Raw genomic sequence first — 21,518 nt, forward strand, 5'->3', positions numbered from 1 at the left:
ATCTAATACTGTCATCTGGATCCATCCTTGGAAGTAGGAGTGACACCATGACAGAACAGTGGCCCAAACTTCCAACTCATGAGGAAGACACTGTGGTCAATGGTATCAAATGCCACAGAGCAGACTCAGTAGGGTTGCACTTCCTCTGTCTCTCCATCAGGGTGACCAAGGCTGATTGTGTCCCCAAGCAAGACCCAAAGTACTTGTCTTATTTAGTAGCTGTGAGGTCTCTTTGTCTGCTTAGCAGAGTATATATAACCTTTCACCTCAAATCTGACCACCATCTTTAATTACAATAGGCTGAGAATGTTCCTAGAAACCTCCCAGTGCTGAAGATGGTAGCAAAATTCAACACACAGTGCTTTATTTGGTATCAAGTAAAGTAAAAGTAGGCTGGGAGCAGAGACCACAGTAAGATGCGAAATGAATCTTCTGTGGGGGATACACTCTATAGCCAGAAAAGCAATGAGGATCTTGGAAAATGTCCAGGGCAGGAGATTAGGGAAACACACAGATCAAGGAATTAAATCACAAAGCAGCTGATAAACTGCAAGGCTTGTTGTGTGGGGGTGGGGTGGGGTGGGGTGGGGTGGGGTGAGGATATCACAGGAGCTCCAGGTGCATCAGAAAATTGAAGAAAACTATTACGCAAGGTGAGAACTTTGAAATCAATAGATGTTTTGTGAACGAAGACCGAATAGAGGAGTATACATGACAAGGGTTGTATCTTGGTGATTGCTATAGCTCAGCAGTGGAAGCAAAAATGTATGCATTGATAGTCCTCCTGCTAGCACTGATCTCCAGGTTATACCAGATCCACACATGCATGTACATCACCTGATTTCTATGTGTTTAGGTAGGTACATATTGCATGTTTGCCACTTGTTATAATAATATCAAATAATGACCTGCATGGACCATCACAGTATAAAACACCACAGGCGGAAATTTAATCTCTTTCATGTCATCTCAAATGCCATGCTTTTCAGTGAAGGCAATTTACACCTTCATCTGCCAGTCACCAAATGAACAGTGATCAAGTGCAGAGATGTCAAGTGGCGCAAATGCACGTGAGCAAAGCCTTAACAACTGACCGGTGAATGTGTGAGAAGAATTGCAGTTGAATTGACACTGTGTGATATGGCCATTATTTATGTGCAATGAGTTGGCTGCAGTAGCTCATTTATGCTATAGCCATGTACAAGACAAGGATTATTATTCATCCTTGGTCTTATTGACAATGTGGACTAGAAATCCAATTCTAAAAACGACTTGAAAACCTAAGGGTCAAGCCAACCTGCTTCTTACTTTGTATTCCAGAACAGTATATACAAATAGAAGGGGGGGGGAGGAGAAATAGAATGAAAAGAAGATGGAGAACGTGTTGTCATAGAACATTTCCTAAGACAGCTGAGAGGCTTCTTACAAGACAGAACATCTTTGGATTGAACTGAATATATGAGTAATTTGCTATTTGACTCTTCGCGGACACAACAAAATATAAGAACTTCAGTAGATAGGCTGACATTTATTGTCATGACAGAATCCTGGACAGGAACTTGTCAAACAATGAGCTTAAGACAGCATTTTAACTCTGGCATCTTTATAAAGTCAATAACAGCCTCATCAAAGGGCAATCATGACCAATGTGGGTGTCTGCCAATTGTGTTTTGAACTGCTGCAATAAGCTAGCCAATCTATGGGAAGTTTGCTAGGTTTGTGTGTGTGTGTTTTGACACCCACATTTCTCCTTAATTATCTTCATGAGGCTGAGGTAGTTAACGCCAGATCTATAGCGCTTCTTAGATGTCAAAATGCCCACACACCTTATGCAATCCTTGGGTTCCCGGCCCCCTTTCGCATTCTTCTTAGCTGGTCCATCTAATTATCTCTTATCATGCCTGTATATCATGTATTATTCATGAAGTTCAAGGTGTAAATAGCTTCTGATTTAAAAAGCCAGAATACGTCTAATTACCATTGCATGCATTTCTCCCCTTCCCAGTGTATATATATGAGAATATGATCAACTTTGGCATTTATGATTGAGAAATGAACAAATACTGTTTCTAATGATGTTTACGTTTTTAAAAGTCTCCCATGAATTCTAGACCAGTTGACACACATACTGGTCGTTTATTATTCTTTTCCTGTTCTGAGCCACGGGGGGGGGGGGGGAGACATTAATCCCTACCCCACCCCCCACATGTGATATGGTCAGGGAAACATTTAAGATAGCAAGCTAGTGAAAAAGTTGAGGCTTAATGATTAGGTTACCTAATCATTCTGCCTGAATGTCAGAGTAAATTGGATGCCACATAGGATATAGGTGAAGTACCCAGCTGGAGAAATAGTGCCCTCGATGCACTGCAGAAAGAGAACCAACTTTCTAACTGATCCTCCCTGCTTCAGAAGGAAAGAAAAGGAAGCATGTTTGCTTTGGGACATTGAATTTAGAGTAAGACATGCTTCCAGTGCTGGAAAGTTTATACAGGTTCTGTATTAAATAGGATGCTGCCTTTTCTTTTAGAAACTTTCTTTCTTATTTGTATCTTTTATGCAGTTTTGTGATACAGTAATTTGGAGGTGTATCTCCCCCTGCTTTCATTTTTCATAGGGCATGACCCAGACAAAGTTTAAGCCCCACTGATTTCAGCAATTTAAACAAATGCTTAGTTTTCACATTGAAACTAAGTTGTCCTAACTTTAACTGGATATGCTTTTTTCTTTAAACAAACCAACCAACCAAAAACCCACCAAGCTGCCAAAGTTGTTAAAAATGAAAACGGGGCATGCCTTGTTAAGAATACGTAAACAAAAATGCAGGATAAATGCATCCCAAGGGTTAAAAATCCATATATCATTTCCCCTGGTATTCCCAATTCCAATATTTCATGCCACCAGTGCATTTTACTGTTCTACTGCAGCTGCCTATGACATACTTCAAAACTTTGCAGTGGCCCACACAGGGAATGGACGGTGAAGTGATCACATGACCAAGCCACATCAATGCAACTTGCATCTTGCCACTTAAACAATGGTCAGGCAAAATTGGCCCAAAAACTAATGTTGGGAGGACAAGCATTTCTCCAAAAGGGGGTCAGCATAGAACATCCTGTGTGGCAGGATCAATATGTCCCATCCTGCTGATCAGAAATTAAAGGCTAGAGGCTGATAGTCTGTAAGATGGTATACAGACCAGTTCTCAGGGTGGGGGGTTTGTGTGCTTGGATTGTTTTTATGTATCATTGCTTGTCACACTTTATATTGACGTCTGCCACCTTGTAAGACATGTTCTAAAAGGCATTTATTTATTAAATAAAGAAGAGAAGCAGGAAGAATCCAGAACAGTCACTTAAAACAAGGAGGTGTGAGGTTTATTGACCTCCGAGATTCTACAGAAGGAAGACTAGCTGGCTTGGAAGAAGAACAAGGATGAATTCATCATGAGCCCATCTTAACATGCCAGCACATTCAAGTTATGCTCTGCATTGAACTACCTCTGACTGCATCCTTCTTCGAACGAAGGGCTGCAAAGTGGGAAATCAACGTGAGGGCATTCAAACGTACCTCGGGTTAAGTACTTAATTCATTCTGGAGGTCTGTTCTTAACCTGAAACTGTTCTTAACCTGAGGTACCACTTTAGCTAATGGGGCCTCCCACTGCTGCTGCACCGCCGCCGTGCGATTTCTGTTCTCATCCTGAAGCAAAGTTCTTAACCCGAGGTACTATTTCTGGGTTAGCAGAGATTGTAACCTGATGCGTCTGTAACCCGAGGTACCACTGTACTGTGTAAAACAGTTACACCCCCTTGGCCGTCTGAAGAGTATATTAAGGGGAGAGCCAAGAGAGTAGTGGAACAATATTGTACCACTGTGAGAGGAACAGAAACAGTATTTTTAATCCGTTTACTCTTCTGAATCCTATGAAACGACTACAACTGGCAACTTTTCCGGCAGCATCTGAAGGCCCAAACTTTGAGATCTTTACTCAGCCCTATCGTTGGCAAACCCTCAATTTATTTCAGAGATTTGGCACAGCTTCTTTCACATGTCTTAGCGCTCTGCCAACATCCTGTAAAGAATTTCTTTTGGCACTTCACTATCCGTTGCTTCTTCACAGGGATGTAACTAGGCTTAAATGGTCCCTGCTGCACAGAATGGAAGTGGGCCTCATGGTTGCTAACTCTGTGTGTTTGTGAGGTCTGGAAAACCTCCACCACCTGCACGTATTGTATATGTGATTTGAGGCTGCCCTAAGTCCTTTTGCTGCCCGAGGCAGAAGGCAAGATGGCGTCCCATCCCACTTCATCTGCAGAAGCTAACCCAACTGGGAGTTGAATCTTCCTTTGAGAGCATAAGAACATAAGACGGACCTGCTGAATCAGGCCAAAGCATCCAATCTAGTCCAGCATCCTGTTCTAACAGCAGTCAGTCAGTTGCCTATAAGAAGGCCACAGGCAGGATCAGAGTGAAACAACCATCTCTCAGAAGCATATTGCTCCCCAGCTGTGGAGGTAGAACATAGCCATCAGGACCCTTAAATTGCCTAATGCCCTTTTAAAGCCAACCCAGTTAATGGCCATCCCTGCTTATCATGGGAAGGAATTCTCTGGGATAGTTCAGATAGTACAGCATGAAACTCTTAATCTCAGGTTCATGAGTTCAAGCCCCATGTTGGGCAAAATATCCCTGCATTGTAGGGGATTGGACTAGGTGGCCCTTATGGACCCTTCCAACTCTACAATTCTGTGATCTTTGATCCACTGTGTGCTGCATGAAGAAGTATTTCCAACACTCAGCTTCATAGCCACAAGTTCTAGTGTTATGACAGAGGGAGAAAAGGATGTTCTCTAACCACTTTCTCCATACTGTACAAGATTTATTTGCCACCTTTTTCTTCCAATGAGCTCAAGGTGTTGTAAATAGTTATTGTCCTCTCCATTTCATCCTCTCAACAACCCCATGAGATAGGTTAGGCTAAGAGTTGGTGACTGGCCCAAGGTCACCCAGTGAGCTTCATGGCTGAGTGGGGATTCAAACCCTGCTCTTCCGGGTCATAGTCCAACATTCAAACCATTATGCCACACTGGCTCATTGTATACATGACTGTCATGTTGCCTCTTACTCTAAGCCCCAGAAGTTTTAATGCTTTCTCGTAGAAGAGTTGCTCCATCCCCTTGAACATGCTAGTTGCTCTTTTCTGAAGGTGGTGAACTTGGACTCTGGTGACGGCACCTGCAGCCACCAGGCCAGGTCACATGACACTCACAGCCTGGACCTCCAGCATCTCCATGCCACCCCCTGCAACCACCAGCAACATTTGTGGCCTGAGGGAACTGTCACACTCTGCCTAATGGGAGAGGTGGCCCTGCGTGTATTTGCTTTCTAAGCAGAGAGTCAGTGCGCATGCTCCATTCCTCTGGGGAATACTTAAGATTTTTAAGTATACACCTGAAAAAGGAAAGTATCCATGCAGAGGATTTGAAAACAGGGATGCATAAAAGAGCTGAGATTGCATCCAGCTTCTTGCTGGGTTTGTGACAAGTGGCAAGACCAAGTTGGTTGCTATCTAATAGCTAAAATGGCCCAGATATGGATGTTCTTGCATCAGAAAGCTCAGAGTCTCATCCCAGCGCTGACCAAGCTCAGATCTAACTCGCTTTAGCAGCATCACATGAGCCCAGTGATTAGCCCCTCCCTCTCCATTTTCCTCCGAAGAGGTGCCAGCTATCCATATGGCATCTGCTTCAAAGCCATCCCATTGACAGGCTGCCCTGGAATAAACAGGCTCCGGAATGCCCCCACATGACGTCAACGGGACTACTCCAGAGCAAGCGGCTCGAGGATTGCAGCACAAGAATAGAAACAATATGTAAGCAGATGGAAATGTTAGCACTGCCAGGGATGACAGCTCACGAGCATGCATCACACATTGGTGAAATAATGAAAAATGGGTGGGCAGTTGTTATGCTAACTTCATGCTGCCCGTTATGTTTTTCTGACTCCAAAATCTGCTAGAGAACTGAGGGGGAACATGCTTGTTGCTTCTCAAGAGATATTTTCAGCTAAGCAGAGCAGCCAGAGTAAGGATTCTTTCTGGCTTGTGGGTGGAGGACAGACGCTCATATATATATATATATATATATATATATATATATATATATATATACTCACTCTCTCTCTCTCTCTCTCTCACACACACACACACACACACACACACACACACACACTCACTCACCAGAGCCTGTCTTAAGGGAATGTGGCAGATCCAATGAAAAGCGCTCAAAATTTGGGATGCTGTCAGTGGCAAAGGACCAAAAAAGTCACCCTTGTGGGTGAAACAGTCCAAGTCCCCTTGGACTTTAGCTGTGAGAGTAATATGAAGCTCCCTTTATATGTCAATGCTACGTCCTCCAGTGGGAAATAAATCTCAGTCAATCAAAGCTACAACCTCCAGTGGAAAATAAATCTCAGCCAACCCAGGTATTTAATCTTAACAGGGCTGGTGGAGCAGGCTCCTCAAAACACACACATTCCTTTTGTTTATCATAGGGTTGAGCTGCACATGTCATTTTCGTCATGTGGCAGGTGCAGCATGAAGTGGCGACTGGCCACAAATAACTCCACTGGCAAAAGAGATCTGGAAGATCATGGGTCCCTCCAGCTCAGTCTGGTCTGCATTGACTGACAGCGGCTCTCCAGAGTTTCAGGCAGGGCACATTTCCAGCCCTTCTTGGAGAGGCGGAGGATTGAGCCAGGGGTCTTTTGCATGGAAAGCAGGTGCTCTAATACTAAGCTGCAGCCCTTCTTGGCCATTGTATCGGAAATGCAATGGCCAAGATCCAGAGCACCTGTGAAAGCAAATATAGTGACCACAAGAGGGCTTCTTAGCCTTCTTTCCTTAAGCATCAGTATATCCATATCCCACTGAGGAACAGATGGGAGTTTTAAACAGAGGCAAGTTTTTAGAAGAAGCCTGTAATATAGGATAGAAGAAAGAGTTGAAAAAGAGAACAATATACACCAGGCTACTGCTATCAATTCATAAAGGGCTAGTTTTCACGTCCCCCTTCATCACTTGATCACTGGGCTGCACCTGCGCTCTTTTTCAGTGCTTCTCCTCATGCATAGCCTGAGGCTGAGGCGAGATTGCGCATAGTGACGTACCCTCTGAGCACTGGGTGAAAGGGGCCTTCTTTACACAGCTTTATTTGCCTTGAATCTGAATGTGCCCAGTTCCCACATTCAGATGAGAAGCCCATGCAGGAGCAGGAACATGCTGCAGAAGCTTCCTTCAGACCTTCAACCAAACTCACAGAAGTTGCGAAGATGGGGCCAATCCACCTGTTCTGTCTACACATGAACAGATGGTCTGAAAGGGCTTCAGATGACTAAAGCATATGTGAACTGCAGGAAACATTATTTGTGGGAGGAGGCTGCTATGGAAGTGCATAGCTCGCCCCGTTTTCTGGCAGACGTACGATCTTCCCTGACTGAGAAGAGGGGAAACCCATTCTTCCTACTTTCAAACTAGGAGCAGTACATTGGTTGGCCTTAAGAAGAAATCAGCGGTGTATGTAGGAGGAAAACCAACTACAGCAGGGGAAGGATGACATGTGTGCATGTTTGAAGTTCTGTACAAGCATGTGTGAACCAGCCTTTAAACCACAGTGCATGGGTGCATACTTGGAAAGTGGCGGACTGTCCTTCATTGGAGGTTTTTAAACAGAGGCTGGATGACCACTTATCGGTGATGCTGTAGTAGGGATTTCCTGAAGCAGCAGTGAGTTGGACCAGATGAGCTTTGAGACCCATTCCTGAACTAGGATTCCCATACTGATAAAATACTGATAAAATCACAGTGTCCATGTACCAACTTGGTAATCCAGCTGTCCCTTCTGCAAGTAGAGGAGGATTTTACTGCCCAGGTATGGAAATACAGTAAAAATTATCATTGCCTAGCAGGACGTTATAAATGATTCTCTTCCCATGTGGTGCACTGCTGTACTACATGCAGAGTGTGATAAGATACCCATTGGTACATAGTCTCTATATTTCTCCTAAGAGGCAAATCTAAAGCTCTGAAACAGCAAATACTTGCTCCTCCTCATTATGGTTTGTGACGTTGCATTGGCAATGCAACTGAAACATCTTGACTTAAGATTGCATGGGCTAATTGTAAAGGAGTTAGCTGTAAGGAATACATGCATATCGATAATCAACAAGTTGTGTTCTCAAGTTACTCTGCTTAGGAATTGATTTCTAAAACTACAGTCCATTTCTTCAGAAGTACTGGAGTCAGTAGGATGACTTGAGTATGTGGATGTGAGGGTGATCTGGCTGCGACATCTGCCACCCCATTGAGTAGAACTTGTTTCTGGTCATAGCCCTAATCACTCACACTCCCAAATAAGTTTCATAGAAAGCAAAGAGGCAAAGAGTTAAACACAGTACATAAAGGATAACAGCTTACTTTCCACACAGAATATGAAAAAGTTGGCAGGACCCATCATTCCATTGCTATGCTTGGTTCTACTTATTGGTAGTAAGTAGATGTTGCAGATCATGCTTTGTCAACCAGCTGCATCCCATATATTTTGGACTGCAACTTCCATCCGTCCCAGCCGGCACAGTTGTATGATGTTGGGGCTCATGTGAGTTATAGTCCAAAACATCTGGAGGGCACCAGGCTGGAGAAGCCTGCTGTAGACACTGAAGCCGTTTGGTTTATCTACACCAGCCTCATGTAGATGCCTTATTTTAAGGCAAGGATGGCCAAGAGGTGGCACCTTAGAATTACGTGGCCCCTGAAACTGCTTTACGTGGCCCCTGGCCCACCCTGCCAAAATTTGATCATTATGATCAAAAGGCGGCACCCAGTTTTGCTCAAAAAGGAAATTCTTAATGCAAAACCACTCTTTGGTATTCTGTATATAACACATGCAGCATAATAATGTGCATCTTTCTATGTAGCACTATGCATGAGCACACAGCTTTGAAGCACTTACTGCTATAGCGTTCCAACTTTATGATTGAGTCTGGGCAATGCACGTGCATGGGTGAAAATCCACTTACTGTCCTCGGACTGTTTAAAACAGTGTTCCAGGGAACCCTGGGATTGTGTGAAAGCTCATTAGAGGTGCCCCAGAGAAGTCAGAAATGGTGGGCAAGCATCCCTAGACTACCGACCTTTCCTTGCATTGTGCAGCCATAGGGGAGCACTGGGCAGGTTCTATGGTGGACTCTTAGGCATAGAACCTAAGGCAACAGTGAGATTTAGCTTCAGGCCCATTGCTAGATCCCTGAAAGACTCAGCACACAGGCCCATGCCCACATTTAAAGCACACAGCTTCCCCCAGTCAATCCTGAGAACTATAGTTTGTTAAGGGTGCTGGGAACTGCAGCTCTGTGAAGTAAACTCAGGATTCCCATAATTCTTTGTGGGCAGTTATGTATTTTAAATGTGCATTAAATGCATGGTGTAGGAAGACCTGGGTTCAAATCCTGATTCAGCCATGAACTCCAAGTTAGGCTTATTTTTAACTGGGCTCATAATGGCTACATCTTACAACCTGTTTTTAAGGGCAGGGTGCTCTATTGCACAGCCTGCAAAGTAACCAGTACATTTTCTTCCCAACTACCAAGCCAAACATATCCGGAATTAGTGTTAAGAACTAAGGGGGGGGGAGGCTTCTTCTGGGCACACTTGAGTCTCACTACATCTAGGTTTAGAAAGCTATGACTACTGTCTTTGGGCAAATCAGTGGCGTAGCGTGGGGGGTGCAGGGGGGGCCGGCCGCACCGGGCGCAACATCTGGGGGTTAGGGTTAGGGGGCGCAAATCCACGGGTTAGGGGGCGCAAATTACTTGCCTTGCCCCGGGTGCTGACAACCCACGCTACGCCACTGGGGCAAATCACTCTCTTGCACCCTCATCTGCAAAGTGGTCATGCGGATGACTTATCTCAGGGGACTGAGGATGTGGTGAGGATTCCCACACCTGGAGATAGCCAAGGGAGGGCAGGGGGAGCAGATGCCCCCCTAAATCAATAAAAAATACTTAACTAACTGAAGTTCTCTGCTCCAAAAATAAGCTTGCCTCCCTCAACAAAAATCCTCGTTCCGGCCATGCAGGCAAGTGTTCCACAACACTGTAGGCATGCTAGAAATGAACACCTCACACCACCTACCCCAATGTTGGCCTGGCTTTAGCACCAATTCTATTTCTCTACCCAGTAACTCCTTTCTGGACAACTTTGTTCGTGAAACCAGTTTATGTCGCGGCCACAAGGACCTGCTCAACCAGAAGCCACCGCGGCAGATCTTTAGCTTGGGAAGGATCTCCCCGTCCAAAACACACACACACACACACACACACACGTGTTCCCTGAGCTGCACAGCCCTCTCTACGCCATTGCCTCGGTCCATCTGCCCACCAAATGGGCAACTCCACTCAGATCCCCCTTAGCAACCGAGGCAGGTTTTCCACCCCACCACGCACGCACGCACGCACGCACCGCAGCCTGGACGGCTTCTCTCCCCGTTGGCGAAAGTCCCAAGATTGACTTCCCTCGCGCCCCCGGGCGCCAATTGGAACTCGGAAGAGCAGGGGCTCAAGCAAGAGGCAGGAAGGCGCGCGGCGCCTTTAAGGGCTCCCTCCGCTCCCTCCCTCTCCGCCAATCTCCGCCCGAGAGCTCTCAGCCCCGCCGATCCGTATTTAAAGGCGCGCCATCTGGGCAGGTGGGAGGTGCGAGTGATGCCGCCGCTGCCTCGGAGTTCCTTTGCAGCACGTTTGGGATTGCATCAGACCGAGCAGAAATCCCCCCTCCAGCGCCTTGGCCGGCCCGCTCCGCCTCCTCCTCCTCCTCCTCCGGAAGGCGATCTCCAAATCCGAACGAGGCGCTCCTCTCCCCGCAGGCTCCGCTTGGAGCGCCTCTGGGGACCCCGGGGTAGCTTCCTCCTCCTCCTCCTCCTCCTCCTCCTCTCCCCGGCAGCGGGATCCCACCCGGGTCCCCCGCCCCTGCACACCTCGACTTCCGACCTGTGCGTGGGAGGCCACTCTGTATCCTTCCTCCTCCGCCCCAAGCCACACCCTTTTGCGAAATCCTCTCTTCCCTCCCCCTGCCTGCCTGCCTGCCTGCCTGCTTGCTTGGGATTCTCCCTTCTTCCCTGAGCTACGTGATCGCAATCGCGCCGGAGGAGACACTCGCGGCCCGAGGAGCTGCGCTGGGAAGCGGGTGGGAGGAGGAGGAGGAGGAGGGAAGGCGAAGCCAAGGAAGATCGCCAGGCAGGCAGGCAGCAGCGCGCTGCAGCCAGCTAAAGCCGGCCGAGCAGCCCCGGGAACAAAGAGCGAGGCCGGCGAGGTGGGATCTCTCTCTCTCTCTCCAGGACCTGCGATGGGGAGCGAAAGGGGCAGGGGAAAGCAAGGGCCGGATCCAGCACCAACAGTCCAGCACACCCTTGTCAGTTTCAGCTCGGGGCGATGGCCGAGCGTGGCTTTGGGGGAAGGCAGCGGAGTGGCTGTCCCTGGTTTCTCGTGCAGGCTCCCCGCTTCTCTTAAAGCCATCGCGCGCCTCCTTGGTTTGTAACACCTCCTGGCCAGGCTGGCGGTGGGTGAGGAGGCAGCTCTTCGCCGGGGGTTTCCTGCCTTTTCCCGTTAAGCCTAGCTCGCCTGCCCCCCTCTTTGCTCTCCGCGGATGAAGATTCCCATTCCCTCCTTGTCCCTACCCGGCTTCTTTCTCCACCCCCACTTCTCTGGGCACCACGCCGGACGGACGGATTTGAGGCTGGATCGGATCTCCGCTCCCAGCTAGGATCCTTGCAATGGGCGGAGGGGGGTTTCAAGGGAGCGGGGAAACGATGACGACGTAAGAAGGGGAAAGATAGAAATCAGGGATGAGACGCCCCATCACCGCCGCGCGCATAGCAGGCACCTCTCTCTCTACCTGTGAGCAGCAGCAGCAGCACCCGCTGCTCCAAACTGCTGACTTTCCACAGCTTATTTTTAGCCTGGAGACTAAATATTATTAGCTACATTTCTACGTAGGAAGAATCGAAAGAGGAAAGGGGAGGGGAGAGAGAATGGAAGGGAAGGAGGGGGGGGAATAAAACACAGGAGCAGAAAGACTGCAAGAGAATGGAGTTTCCGCTGCGTTGATACGTTGGAGGGTTTAGAAACACCCCGCTGGAGAGAAAAAATAAAACTGGCAACTAAAGTACCACAGAGAGCCGCTTTTGGAAAAGGCACCACACGTGAATGCAAGCGAAGGTATCGTCCATGTAAACACAGGAAGGCGATCGTTTGGAGAGGAGTTTCTGGAGAGCTGACTCTCTCTCCCCCCCCCCCCCCAAGCAGTGATCAGCTCCTGGTAGCTTATCACTTGCCGGTGATCTCTCTGTCTTTGCGCCCATCTCTCTCCAGGAGACACGCACTATCTCTCTCTCGCACAAACACACACACGGCAACCTGGGATCCAACCCCACGAGTTAAGACAACTCTTGGGAGTGAGCAGTCGCGCCAGGCGCCTCTCCCTCGCCTACCTTGCCTCTCTTCCTCCGCGCACCCAGATCGGAAAGCAAGAGAGCACAAACTCGGCCAAGAGGAGCGAAGAAACCTCTCTCCCCGTCGCGGGGAGACGGAGGACGGGTGGGAAGGCGCGCACGGACACACACGCACACACACACCGGGAAGCGAGGAGGGGGAGGCGAGAGATCGGCGCCCTTTCCTTACCTTTAGTCACCGCTAACCCACAACCCGTGGCGAGCTCTTTCAGAAGCAGCGCACTCGCATCTCCCAGAGTTGACCCGACCCGTCGGGGCCAAGCGCCGGAGCTGCTCGCTCTCGCTCTCTGCCTTGCACTCCCCGCCGCTAGGAATCCGAGTCAATGTCAGCCCAGAAACCGGGACGTAGTTGAAACTGTGACGGGAGAGGGTTTGCTCCGTCTCTTTCTCTCTGCCTCTGTCTCCCTCTCCCTCCTCCTAGCCAGATCTTATCAGTGTGAGGGGAGGTCCACCCTAGCCGCCTTTTAAGAGCTCCGGGATTCGCTCCGGAGGGGAGACAGATACCTGGGGTGCCAAACCCATTGCCTCTCTCCAAGGTACTGATCGACACCCCCTCCTCCTCCCTCCTCCCCCACCCCTTTCTCCTCAACGCCCCAGGAAAGGTGGGGAGGGGGCGTCGAGGATGTTCACTTTCACCAAGTGCCACTTGATACGGGTTTCGCCTTTTCTTTCCCTTTTCTCGGGCTCTGTCACGTGAAGCGAGCTTGGCAAAAGAGCCGGGCTGTAAATAGAAGATCACATGTTGAGTTTGCTTCACCGGGGCGGCGGGGAGGGGGGGGGGTTGGAATCACCCATTACATTATTTTATTTTTTTTGTTCTCCTGCCTCCTCCCTACAACTGTCCCCCCCCTCTCTCCGCCCCAAACATCCCGATCCAATATTATTCTCCCTCCCCCCCGCAAGTGTCCGTGTGAAATAACAACAAACACCCTCGCCACCATCACCATCAACAGCGGAAAGGGTGAAAGTGGATCGCGCAGCCAACAGCTTTCCCAAGGAAAAACCCCGCTCCAAGTTTCTGATACGCAGCCTTAAATCAAAAAGAGCGTTGCCATTAAAGTTGGAGCCTCTTTAAACACACACACACTTCCCGCACGCACGCAATTCATCTGGCCTCTGAGACTCATATTATGCCTGGTGAAATTAAAGTGCTACCGAGTGGGGACGTCGGGGGCGAGAGGAGGGTTGAGAGATTAATAATAATAATGCTAATAATGATGATGATAGTAAGGTGAGCTGTGAACTATTGTTGTCAGGCAACAGCCCCAAGCTTTACTGAGATCTATCCATCCATCTTCTTTGAAATCACAAGTCTGGAAAATAACAATACCTGGTCTTGGTACTCACCATTGTTTCTTTGCTGTCCTGGCGACAGAAGTGCCTTTAAAATCCAGTCTCTCCAACAGATGCTGGGAGGTAATGTGTCTCGTTTGAAGTCATCATGTGAGAAGTTCTGCTCGGCTCAGTGGATCGCCCACCACTTGGTGTGACTTATGAATCTAATAACAACCCTTTGCAATATCCGCAAGCCTCAACTCTTCCACCACCTTGGTGGCTACAGGAAGGAAACGGAAAGCGACGGGCTGGCAGGGAGTTCTTTAAAAACCGATCTCGGATTTACGCAAACGCCTGAGCTCACAGACACGTTTTCTCTCCCCCTTTGGGTTCTTCTTCTTACGTGATCTTAATAAACGAGAAGGGGGTTGGCAACGAGACCCAGCTGGAACAATCCAGGGAAAGAAGTGGCGCGCGGGGTGGGGAGGGGGAGAGAAAACGTGTCTCTCTCTCTCGCCCCCTCCTTTTGAATTGCCTCCCTCCCGACACGTGGGGAGTGGGCTTCAAAGTTCCCCGCCAAAGTCTTCTCAGGACACCCCATAGAACGCACGCAGGGAAAGAGAGAAAAAGTCCAGCTCACTTTACCTCCCCCCACCCCGCGCCCGCTCTAACCCGTCTGGTGCGTGCAGGCGAGCAAGATGAGCCGGCTGGAGATTTGCATTTGGTGGGAGCAGGTAAGGAAGCAGCCGGCGTTTCCCTCTCTCTCTCTCTCTCTCCCCTTCCCTTGCCGTGTCACTTTCACTCTAACTGAACACACGGACGGCACTCCAGGGACTTGTTGCATCCGAGCGGAGTGGAGCCAAACAGGCGGAACTATGCAGGTGGCATGGCGAAGGGAGGACGAGAGGGAGGCAGGCAGATGGTGGATGGAGACCGGCAGACAGGTGCTCGAGGATATTTACATATACCTGCATACGCATCTGAATGGCTGGCTCGCGGATGGAGTGTGCGCGCGTGCGTGTGTGCGCATCAGGGAAGGAAGACTAAGCAACGCTCTGCGTTAATACACATGGGTGCCTATGGGGTTTAGGTCTAGGATCCAGGTACAGGATTGATGGCCATGCTCAGGTACGCATCCTCGCACACCTGTATAATGATGGCGGGATGGATGGATGGGGGTGTGATACCTGTGCATACCCATCCGTTTTGTACCTGGATCCTAAGCTCATTTGCTGGGGAATAAGACCATGGATTTCAACGGAGCTTACTTTCAAGGAAGCATGTTGCAGTCCTGTGCGCGTTTACCTGGAAGTAAGCCCTGCTGAGTTCAGTCGGGCTGACTCCCAAGTAAGGAAGTGTGCAGCAAGATTGAAGCTGTAGTTCTTCACTCCATCCTTCAACTCCAAGGACTAACCCCTGTTCATTATAGCAAAGCATCGATCCCCTATATAGCCACGATCTGTATCTGCCTCTTTCTCTCCCTATCACGCACCTCCTGTGCTTCGGCCTTTTTCGCAACCAGTCTGCGTTCCTTGTGAGTGTGACACTTTTGGTTCTGCACAATAGAGCTCTGGATCTTGGTCTCTCGGCTCCTCCAGAGATTAACCCAAGGGTCCCGGGAATGCCACCGGCCCCTCTTAGCCTCAGTTGCCCAAATCTTGAAAATGGGAATGGCAGTGCCCTTTCTCACATGTTGAATCACATCATGAACATTGTAAAACCTGAAAAAACAACCCATACGACATAAAAAAAGAACACTAGCTAGGAAAATATCGTGATCCATTTGGTTCTCCGGCAACTCCTGCATCATCTGGCAACCATCCACTTCTGGGGATATCAATCCTTTACACAAGGGAATCATCTAGAGAAAGACATTCACGTTGCAGTTTACTCCCCATTTGGGATATTCGGAGAAAAGTAGCCAAAGGGTTGCAAGCCCCTAACTTGCAATAAATAAATAACGGGCGGCGGGGGGTGGGGGTGGCCTTCCAGTGAGTTTGCCTGCCCCATCGAGGAGACCAGTTGCTCTGCTCCTTTCCATTTGGCGTTCCCTCTCTTCCAACGAGACTCTCGGTTTGCAATTAGAAGCGGGGGCTCCATCGAAAGTTTGCCTGAAGTTGCCTGCAGGATGCCTTAATGGCTTCGCTGCCTCTTAGCTGTGAGTAACGACACTTGGTGTAGCCAACTTGGCGTCTAGGGCTGCGGCAGGGAAAGCCTCCGCTCTCTTCGCTGAATTGCCCAGAGAAACATTTTTTCCCATCTCTCTCTCTCTCCTCTCTTCCCGTAAATTGATTAGCAGCAACCGAGTTAATCCAATTATGGGATCCAATTAGGGAGTTGGTTTGCACTTGAGGATTACTGAGCCCCCGTGAATCTCCCAACACGTAGGTACCGGGTGACTCCTTTCTCCACCAGCAAGCAGAGGGAACCAGATTTTGGGGGTGCTGGATCCCCAAGTGCATCCCATCGCGATGAAGCATTTCCTACATCTCATTCCTATCGGTGAGACTCTAAGCTGAGGGATGGGGAAGCCTGCAGCCCTCTAGTTATTGAACTCCATCTCCCATCAGCCCTTGGGCATCAGGGCCAGTGGTCAGGAATGGTGGAAACCTTAGTACAGCAACATTTGAAGGGTTCCAAGTTCCCCAGCCTTGCAGTGCAACAAATTTGGCAATGCTCTGGACCACAGCCTTTGAGTTCATGTGAAGTCTGATGGGGGAGGAACTGGAATAGGACTTAATAGGACGTAAGAGATACCATCTCAGATCTACATTTGGATTCAAGGATGGAGAATTGCTTGTGAGGAGCATCTCTAGACTTCCTTTGCTAAGCACATGCCTGTCAAATGGAAAGAGCTCTTGATATGGTGCTGCTACCATTTCTGGCATAGGTAGATTGCGCTCAGTGGGTAAGCCTCTACTAGGAACTTTGACAGCTTTGACAAAACTGCCATGGAGATAATCATCATATCAAGGCAAGGAGGATATTGTTGATAGGAAAGGAAAAAGGATTGCTTCCTGTCATTATGAGGTCATTCATAGAGTCATGAAAGGACATCTAGACAATCCTGGCTGACCCACACGGCAGGACGACCTGTCTCCACAGATCCCACTGCATTGACTACATTTGGTGTTTATTCTATTATTTTGGTAGTGACAACATTTCCAGTGACAAGTTCCTATTAAAATGGCAACCCATGCTTTGATACAATTGGTCATTTTAATTCTGACAGCTGTAGCTTCTGCTGAGGAGGACCGAATGCTTCCCATGCTAAATCAGTGCCCATTGAACATGCCACCTGTTATCTCTCCCTTTTGGTGAAAATTAATCTGATTGCTCTTTGCTTGGCCATATGTTCATGTCAATGGGTTTACCGGCACAAACAGAGCAATAAACCTGTTGCATACCTCCCTTTTAGATGCAGATAATACCAATATTTATTTATATTTGGAACAGAAACCTTGCTATGTATTTGATAAGAACAAAATATCAAGCTATGAATCATTCTCTAGCAGCTTGATCAAACTGCAGTTTCTTACCAAGAGGATGAGAGAGGGAGAGAAAAAGAGAGCAAGTTACCAAGCCCAGATATCATTTATAGGAAGGACTTCCTAGTTTTAAAGTTTGATTTTGACAAGCAGCTCATTTTTTTAATGTATGGTGAGTTTCTCTCTCAAATCTCAAAAAGCTTGTCAAGAAAAAGCAAACCTTAAAGCAAATGGTTCCTTCAAAGGAATTTAGTAGAATTGTGGGATGGAGAAGTAAATTAAGTCAGTAAGATTGAGTCAATGTGATCAAGTCAAACTTACCAGCCAAGAGACAACCTTTTGTCTGTCCAGCCCTAAAGATCATTGCTTAAGGCTATTACTTTCTACAATTTAATACTGAAGATGCTAAATGTCTCTAGTGTTTCATTACGTCCTTGCTTTCTCAAGCACATGCATTTATTTATTTAAAAATGGAGTGATCCACAAACCTATCAGTTCCACAATTTCAAGTTGATTTCAAATTGGACTTATTCTTGTGCTTCTGCATGCAATATGACAGTTTATGGGTTATGCCAATCCCGCCCACACCAAGCTCTGAAGCTGTTGAATCAACAAAGACCTTTATCTGGAAGGCAAAGCAAGCATGAGTCCTCATGTTGAGCCATGGAGAAAGCAGGAGATGCTGCCCTGAGATTGGTCCCTTGCTGACAGCCCTGCCCAGTATGGGCATAGCCAAGGCAGGGCAGGGAAGGTCAGCTGTCCCCCCCCAATCAATAAAAATACATAGTAAACTGAGGTTGTGCCCCCCCAACAAAAATCCTGGCTACGTCCATGCTGTCCAGTCTTTTGCCACTGGACCTACTACTGTAGCATTCCTCTCTAGTGAAGCTGCTCATCTCCCAGTTCTTCAAACCCCTTTGCAAAACAGGACATTTTGCATTACTGAAGAACACAAGAAAGTTGTGTTCTTCAGATTACCTGGGGTGGAAACAGCCAGCATCTTAACAGGCCTATCTTCAGCATATGTCATTTAAACCCTGTAGAAATGCTCTTGCTCCAGGGGTGGTGGGAAAGATTCAAAACTGTCAGAAATCAATAGCACTAGCAGGTTTCAAAATTCTGTCTTCAAACCTGGCAGACCAATTCACCCTTTAGTAAATGTCTTCAACTAGTGGATTGTGGTCAGTAACTGGGTCCTGATCTGGGTCCACGATGGACTGCTCCAGTACCACACATTGAGTTACATTTGCAGTATGGGGTTTAGGTGTTGCTGTAATGTAGCCAGCTTGGATCATGGAAGTTACCCAGAATCTTTTTCATTAACTACTGCAATTGTTCCTGCTATAGCTACCCAATTCTGAGTGTCAGTACCTCTTTTGGGGCTGGCTGGTTAATTTACAATACTGGTGCATGAGTTTACAAGTTGTAAACCCAAGCATTTGATGCTCACAGTTCTCTTCTGCTGCACAATGTACTGTTGATAAGTTGTCTCTACAATGCACATATAATCATTGTATGGCAACAATCTATGCGTAGGACTCGGAGGAGCTATTTCCACTGAACCACCCATTCATGTTACTTATGTCATAAAAGCAGCTCTCCTAGTTTGGGTACCATCCTTTCCTGGAGAAGAAAGGGAAGGGAATGGAAGAGATCTCAATGGGGGTCTTAGTGTTAGGGATTAGAAAGACCATAGCTAGAGGCCTTAAGAACAGAAGAAGAATCCTGCTGGATTAACCCAAAAGCATCACATAAACATAAACACATCACATAAAACACACCTCACAAATGCAGACTTTCAGTCCTTTATTTATTTACCTTTTTGTCTGGAACATTTCTATACTATTCTTCAGCTGAAATGGTACCCAGGGTGCTTCACAAACAAAGCATACAAGCAGCAGGTTGGATCTTGACTACATTAGTTGAACTTGGTTCCAGCTGAAATTGTTGTTGTTGTTTAGTCATTTAGTCGTGTCCGACTCTTCGTGACCCCATGGACCAGAGAACGCCAGGCACTCCTGTCCTCCACTGCCCCCCGCAGCTTGGTCAGACTCATCCAGCTGAAATAGATGGGACTTAATTCACAACTGACTACTCCCATGGATTTCAAGGTGTACCCAGCTCAGCTAATTTAGTGTGGATCTGACCCAGTAAAGGCAGTACAATAAAAGAGAGTAAGAAAATGTCACTGTAAATATCAGCAATTAAAAGCAGCAGTTTAAAACAAGTTACAGCACAGGACATAGTAACTTTTAAAGCCTGAGAGAATAAAAAGCTCTTCAGCCTGGTGCCAAGAAGCTAACAGAGAAGCTGCCAAGTGAGACCTCCTGGGGAAGGAATTCCATGGGCAGGGGGCCAACACCCAAAAGGTCTTGTACTTCTACTTGTTTTTTTACCTGCCTAAGCTCAGTTGGCTGACATATCTGCAGCAAACCCCCCATTGATGATCTCAGTGATTGTTCTCAACTTTTTATCTCCCTTTTTGTCCAAGGATTACAAAAAATCACTTTATACACACAATGATGTTGTGTAGTGAATCAGGTTGAGAGGCAGCAACTTGCTAATAGAAAAGCAGAGAACTGAACCTGGGTTTCCAGCCTGTTCCTTTATCTATCATACCTGAGCAACTTGGCTCTTTAATCAATAGGCTGCATCACACTAAACATTTTGTTTTGTTGTTCAGCTTTTCCCATTTCTCCCTTATTACATCTAATTGACTTTTCTGTCCTTAATAAACTGTTTTAATTTATTATAACTGGACACAATGATGTTCAAGGAGGGTGGGCACTGGAGGGTTGGAATCTGGTGGTCATCCTTGGGGTATTCTGCCTTTACAGAGGCAGTTGGTCTCAATCTCCTGGTGCACCCAAACGTTTTTGAGGTCAGGGGTAAGTCTAAGCCTGGTAAAGGCCTGATAATTTTCTTGCAGCCACTCAGAGCTTGCTCATGCTAGTTTATGGAGCAGGAGGGCTGACCTAGATCTGGCATATCAAAGGGCCCAGAGCTTAATGGTAGATTGCATGCTTTACTTGTATAAAGTCCCAGGTTTAACCCCTACCATCTCCAGAGGAAAAGGATCTCAGTGTGAGGGCATGGAAGGATCGGAGACCTTATGAACATAAGAAAAACCTTGATGGATCACACCAAAGATGCAACTCATCTAGCATTCTGTTCTTACCTTGGCCAACCAGATGGACATGAGCACAACAGCACAACCTGAATACAGAGAACTAAAGCAAGTTAAAAGGGCAACTTAGTAGAGGACCCAAAGAGAAAGCACTAAATGTTCCATTGCTCCTTGCTCCTCCCAGGAAATGTGAGTAGTATGGGCCAAGCTGGTGTGTGTGTGTGTGTGTGAGAGAGAGAGAGAGAGAGAGAGGGAGAGAGAGAGAGAGTTATTACTTAACTAACTGACCAATTGTGTCACAGATAACTCAGTTTTGCCCCGCTAAAATAAATCCTGGCTACGCCCATGGTGAGTGGGGTGTGGACATCAAGGGATTACAATTCTTCATTAATCTGTAGAACTTTGAAGATGTTATTCTTGGTTTCCAACTAAGGTTTGCTCAACTGTAATTATTTGATCCTTAAGTTCTATAGCTCTGACGGTAGAGCACGAGACTCTTAATCTCAGGGTTGTGGATTCAACCCCCACGTTGGGCAAAATAATCCAGCATTGCAGGGGGTTGGACTAGATGACCCCTGTGGTCCCTTTCAACTCTCTACAATTCTGCTCCTTGACTAATGTTGGATACAACCCACTATGTTTAGCAGTTTGGACCCCATGCTATTATTTCCTTCCCGTACTTGAATAAAATGTTTACTTTGACATTCAGTAGGAACTAAAAACATTTACCCTTTTGGATCCAGGCATACCCATTTCTGCCTCAAGTTTTCTAGACAATGCCTGTATTAGTTATGTGTTGGAGAGCTAAACTGACCTTTATTGGGGGTATGGACATACCATATCATGTAACAATATTGCTATAAAACATTTTGAGAAATTCCCTCATTTAAGTGCCTAATATATATGGTAGAACTGGCCTTATAGATGTTTTCTTACATACATTAGTCTCTTTATTTGATCTAGCAGCTCCTGGTTGTGTAATATGACTTATCTCTGTCTGCCCTTGTTACCATATTTGACTTTTTCTTTTCTTTTTGCAGATTGCTACTTTGTAGCCAACCTACA

General features: G+C 47.1%; 1 protein-coding gene across 3 annotated transcripts in view; it reads right to left on the reverse strand.

Annotated features, from left to right (window-relative positions):
- Window positions 1–14,775, reverse strand: part of BDNF (brain derived neurotrophic factor) — a 70,893-nt gene extending 56,118 nt beyond the window's left edge. The window contains exon 1 of one of the 3 annotated variants that reach the window (XM_079972230.1): window positions 13,911–14,775. In XM_079972230.1, coding sequence (XP_079828356.1) covers window positions 13,911–13,913 — 3 coding nt within the window. In that variant the 5' untranslated portion in view covers window positions 13,914–14,775. Of the gene's footprint in view, window positions 1–12,542; window positions 12,605–12,732; window positions 13,160–13,910 lie in introns of those variants that run through there. The other 2 variants (XM_079972232.1, XM_079972233.1) reach the window with 2 other exon arrangements.
- Window positions 14,776–21,518: the final 6,743 nt, after the last annotated feature.

Source organism: Podarcis cretensis (genome assembly GCF_951804945.1).
Source record: "Podarcis cretensis genome assembly, chromosome: 1".
In the NCBI taxonomy this organism is placed as follows: Eukaryota; Metazoa; Chordata; class Lepidosauria; order Squamata; family Lacertidae; genus Podarcis; species Podarcis cretensis.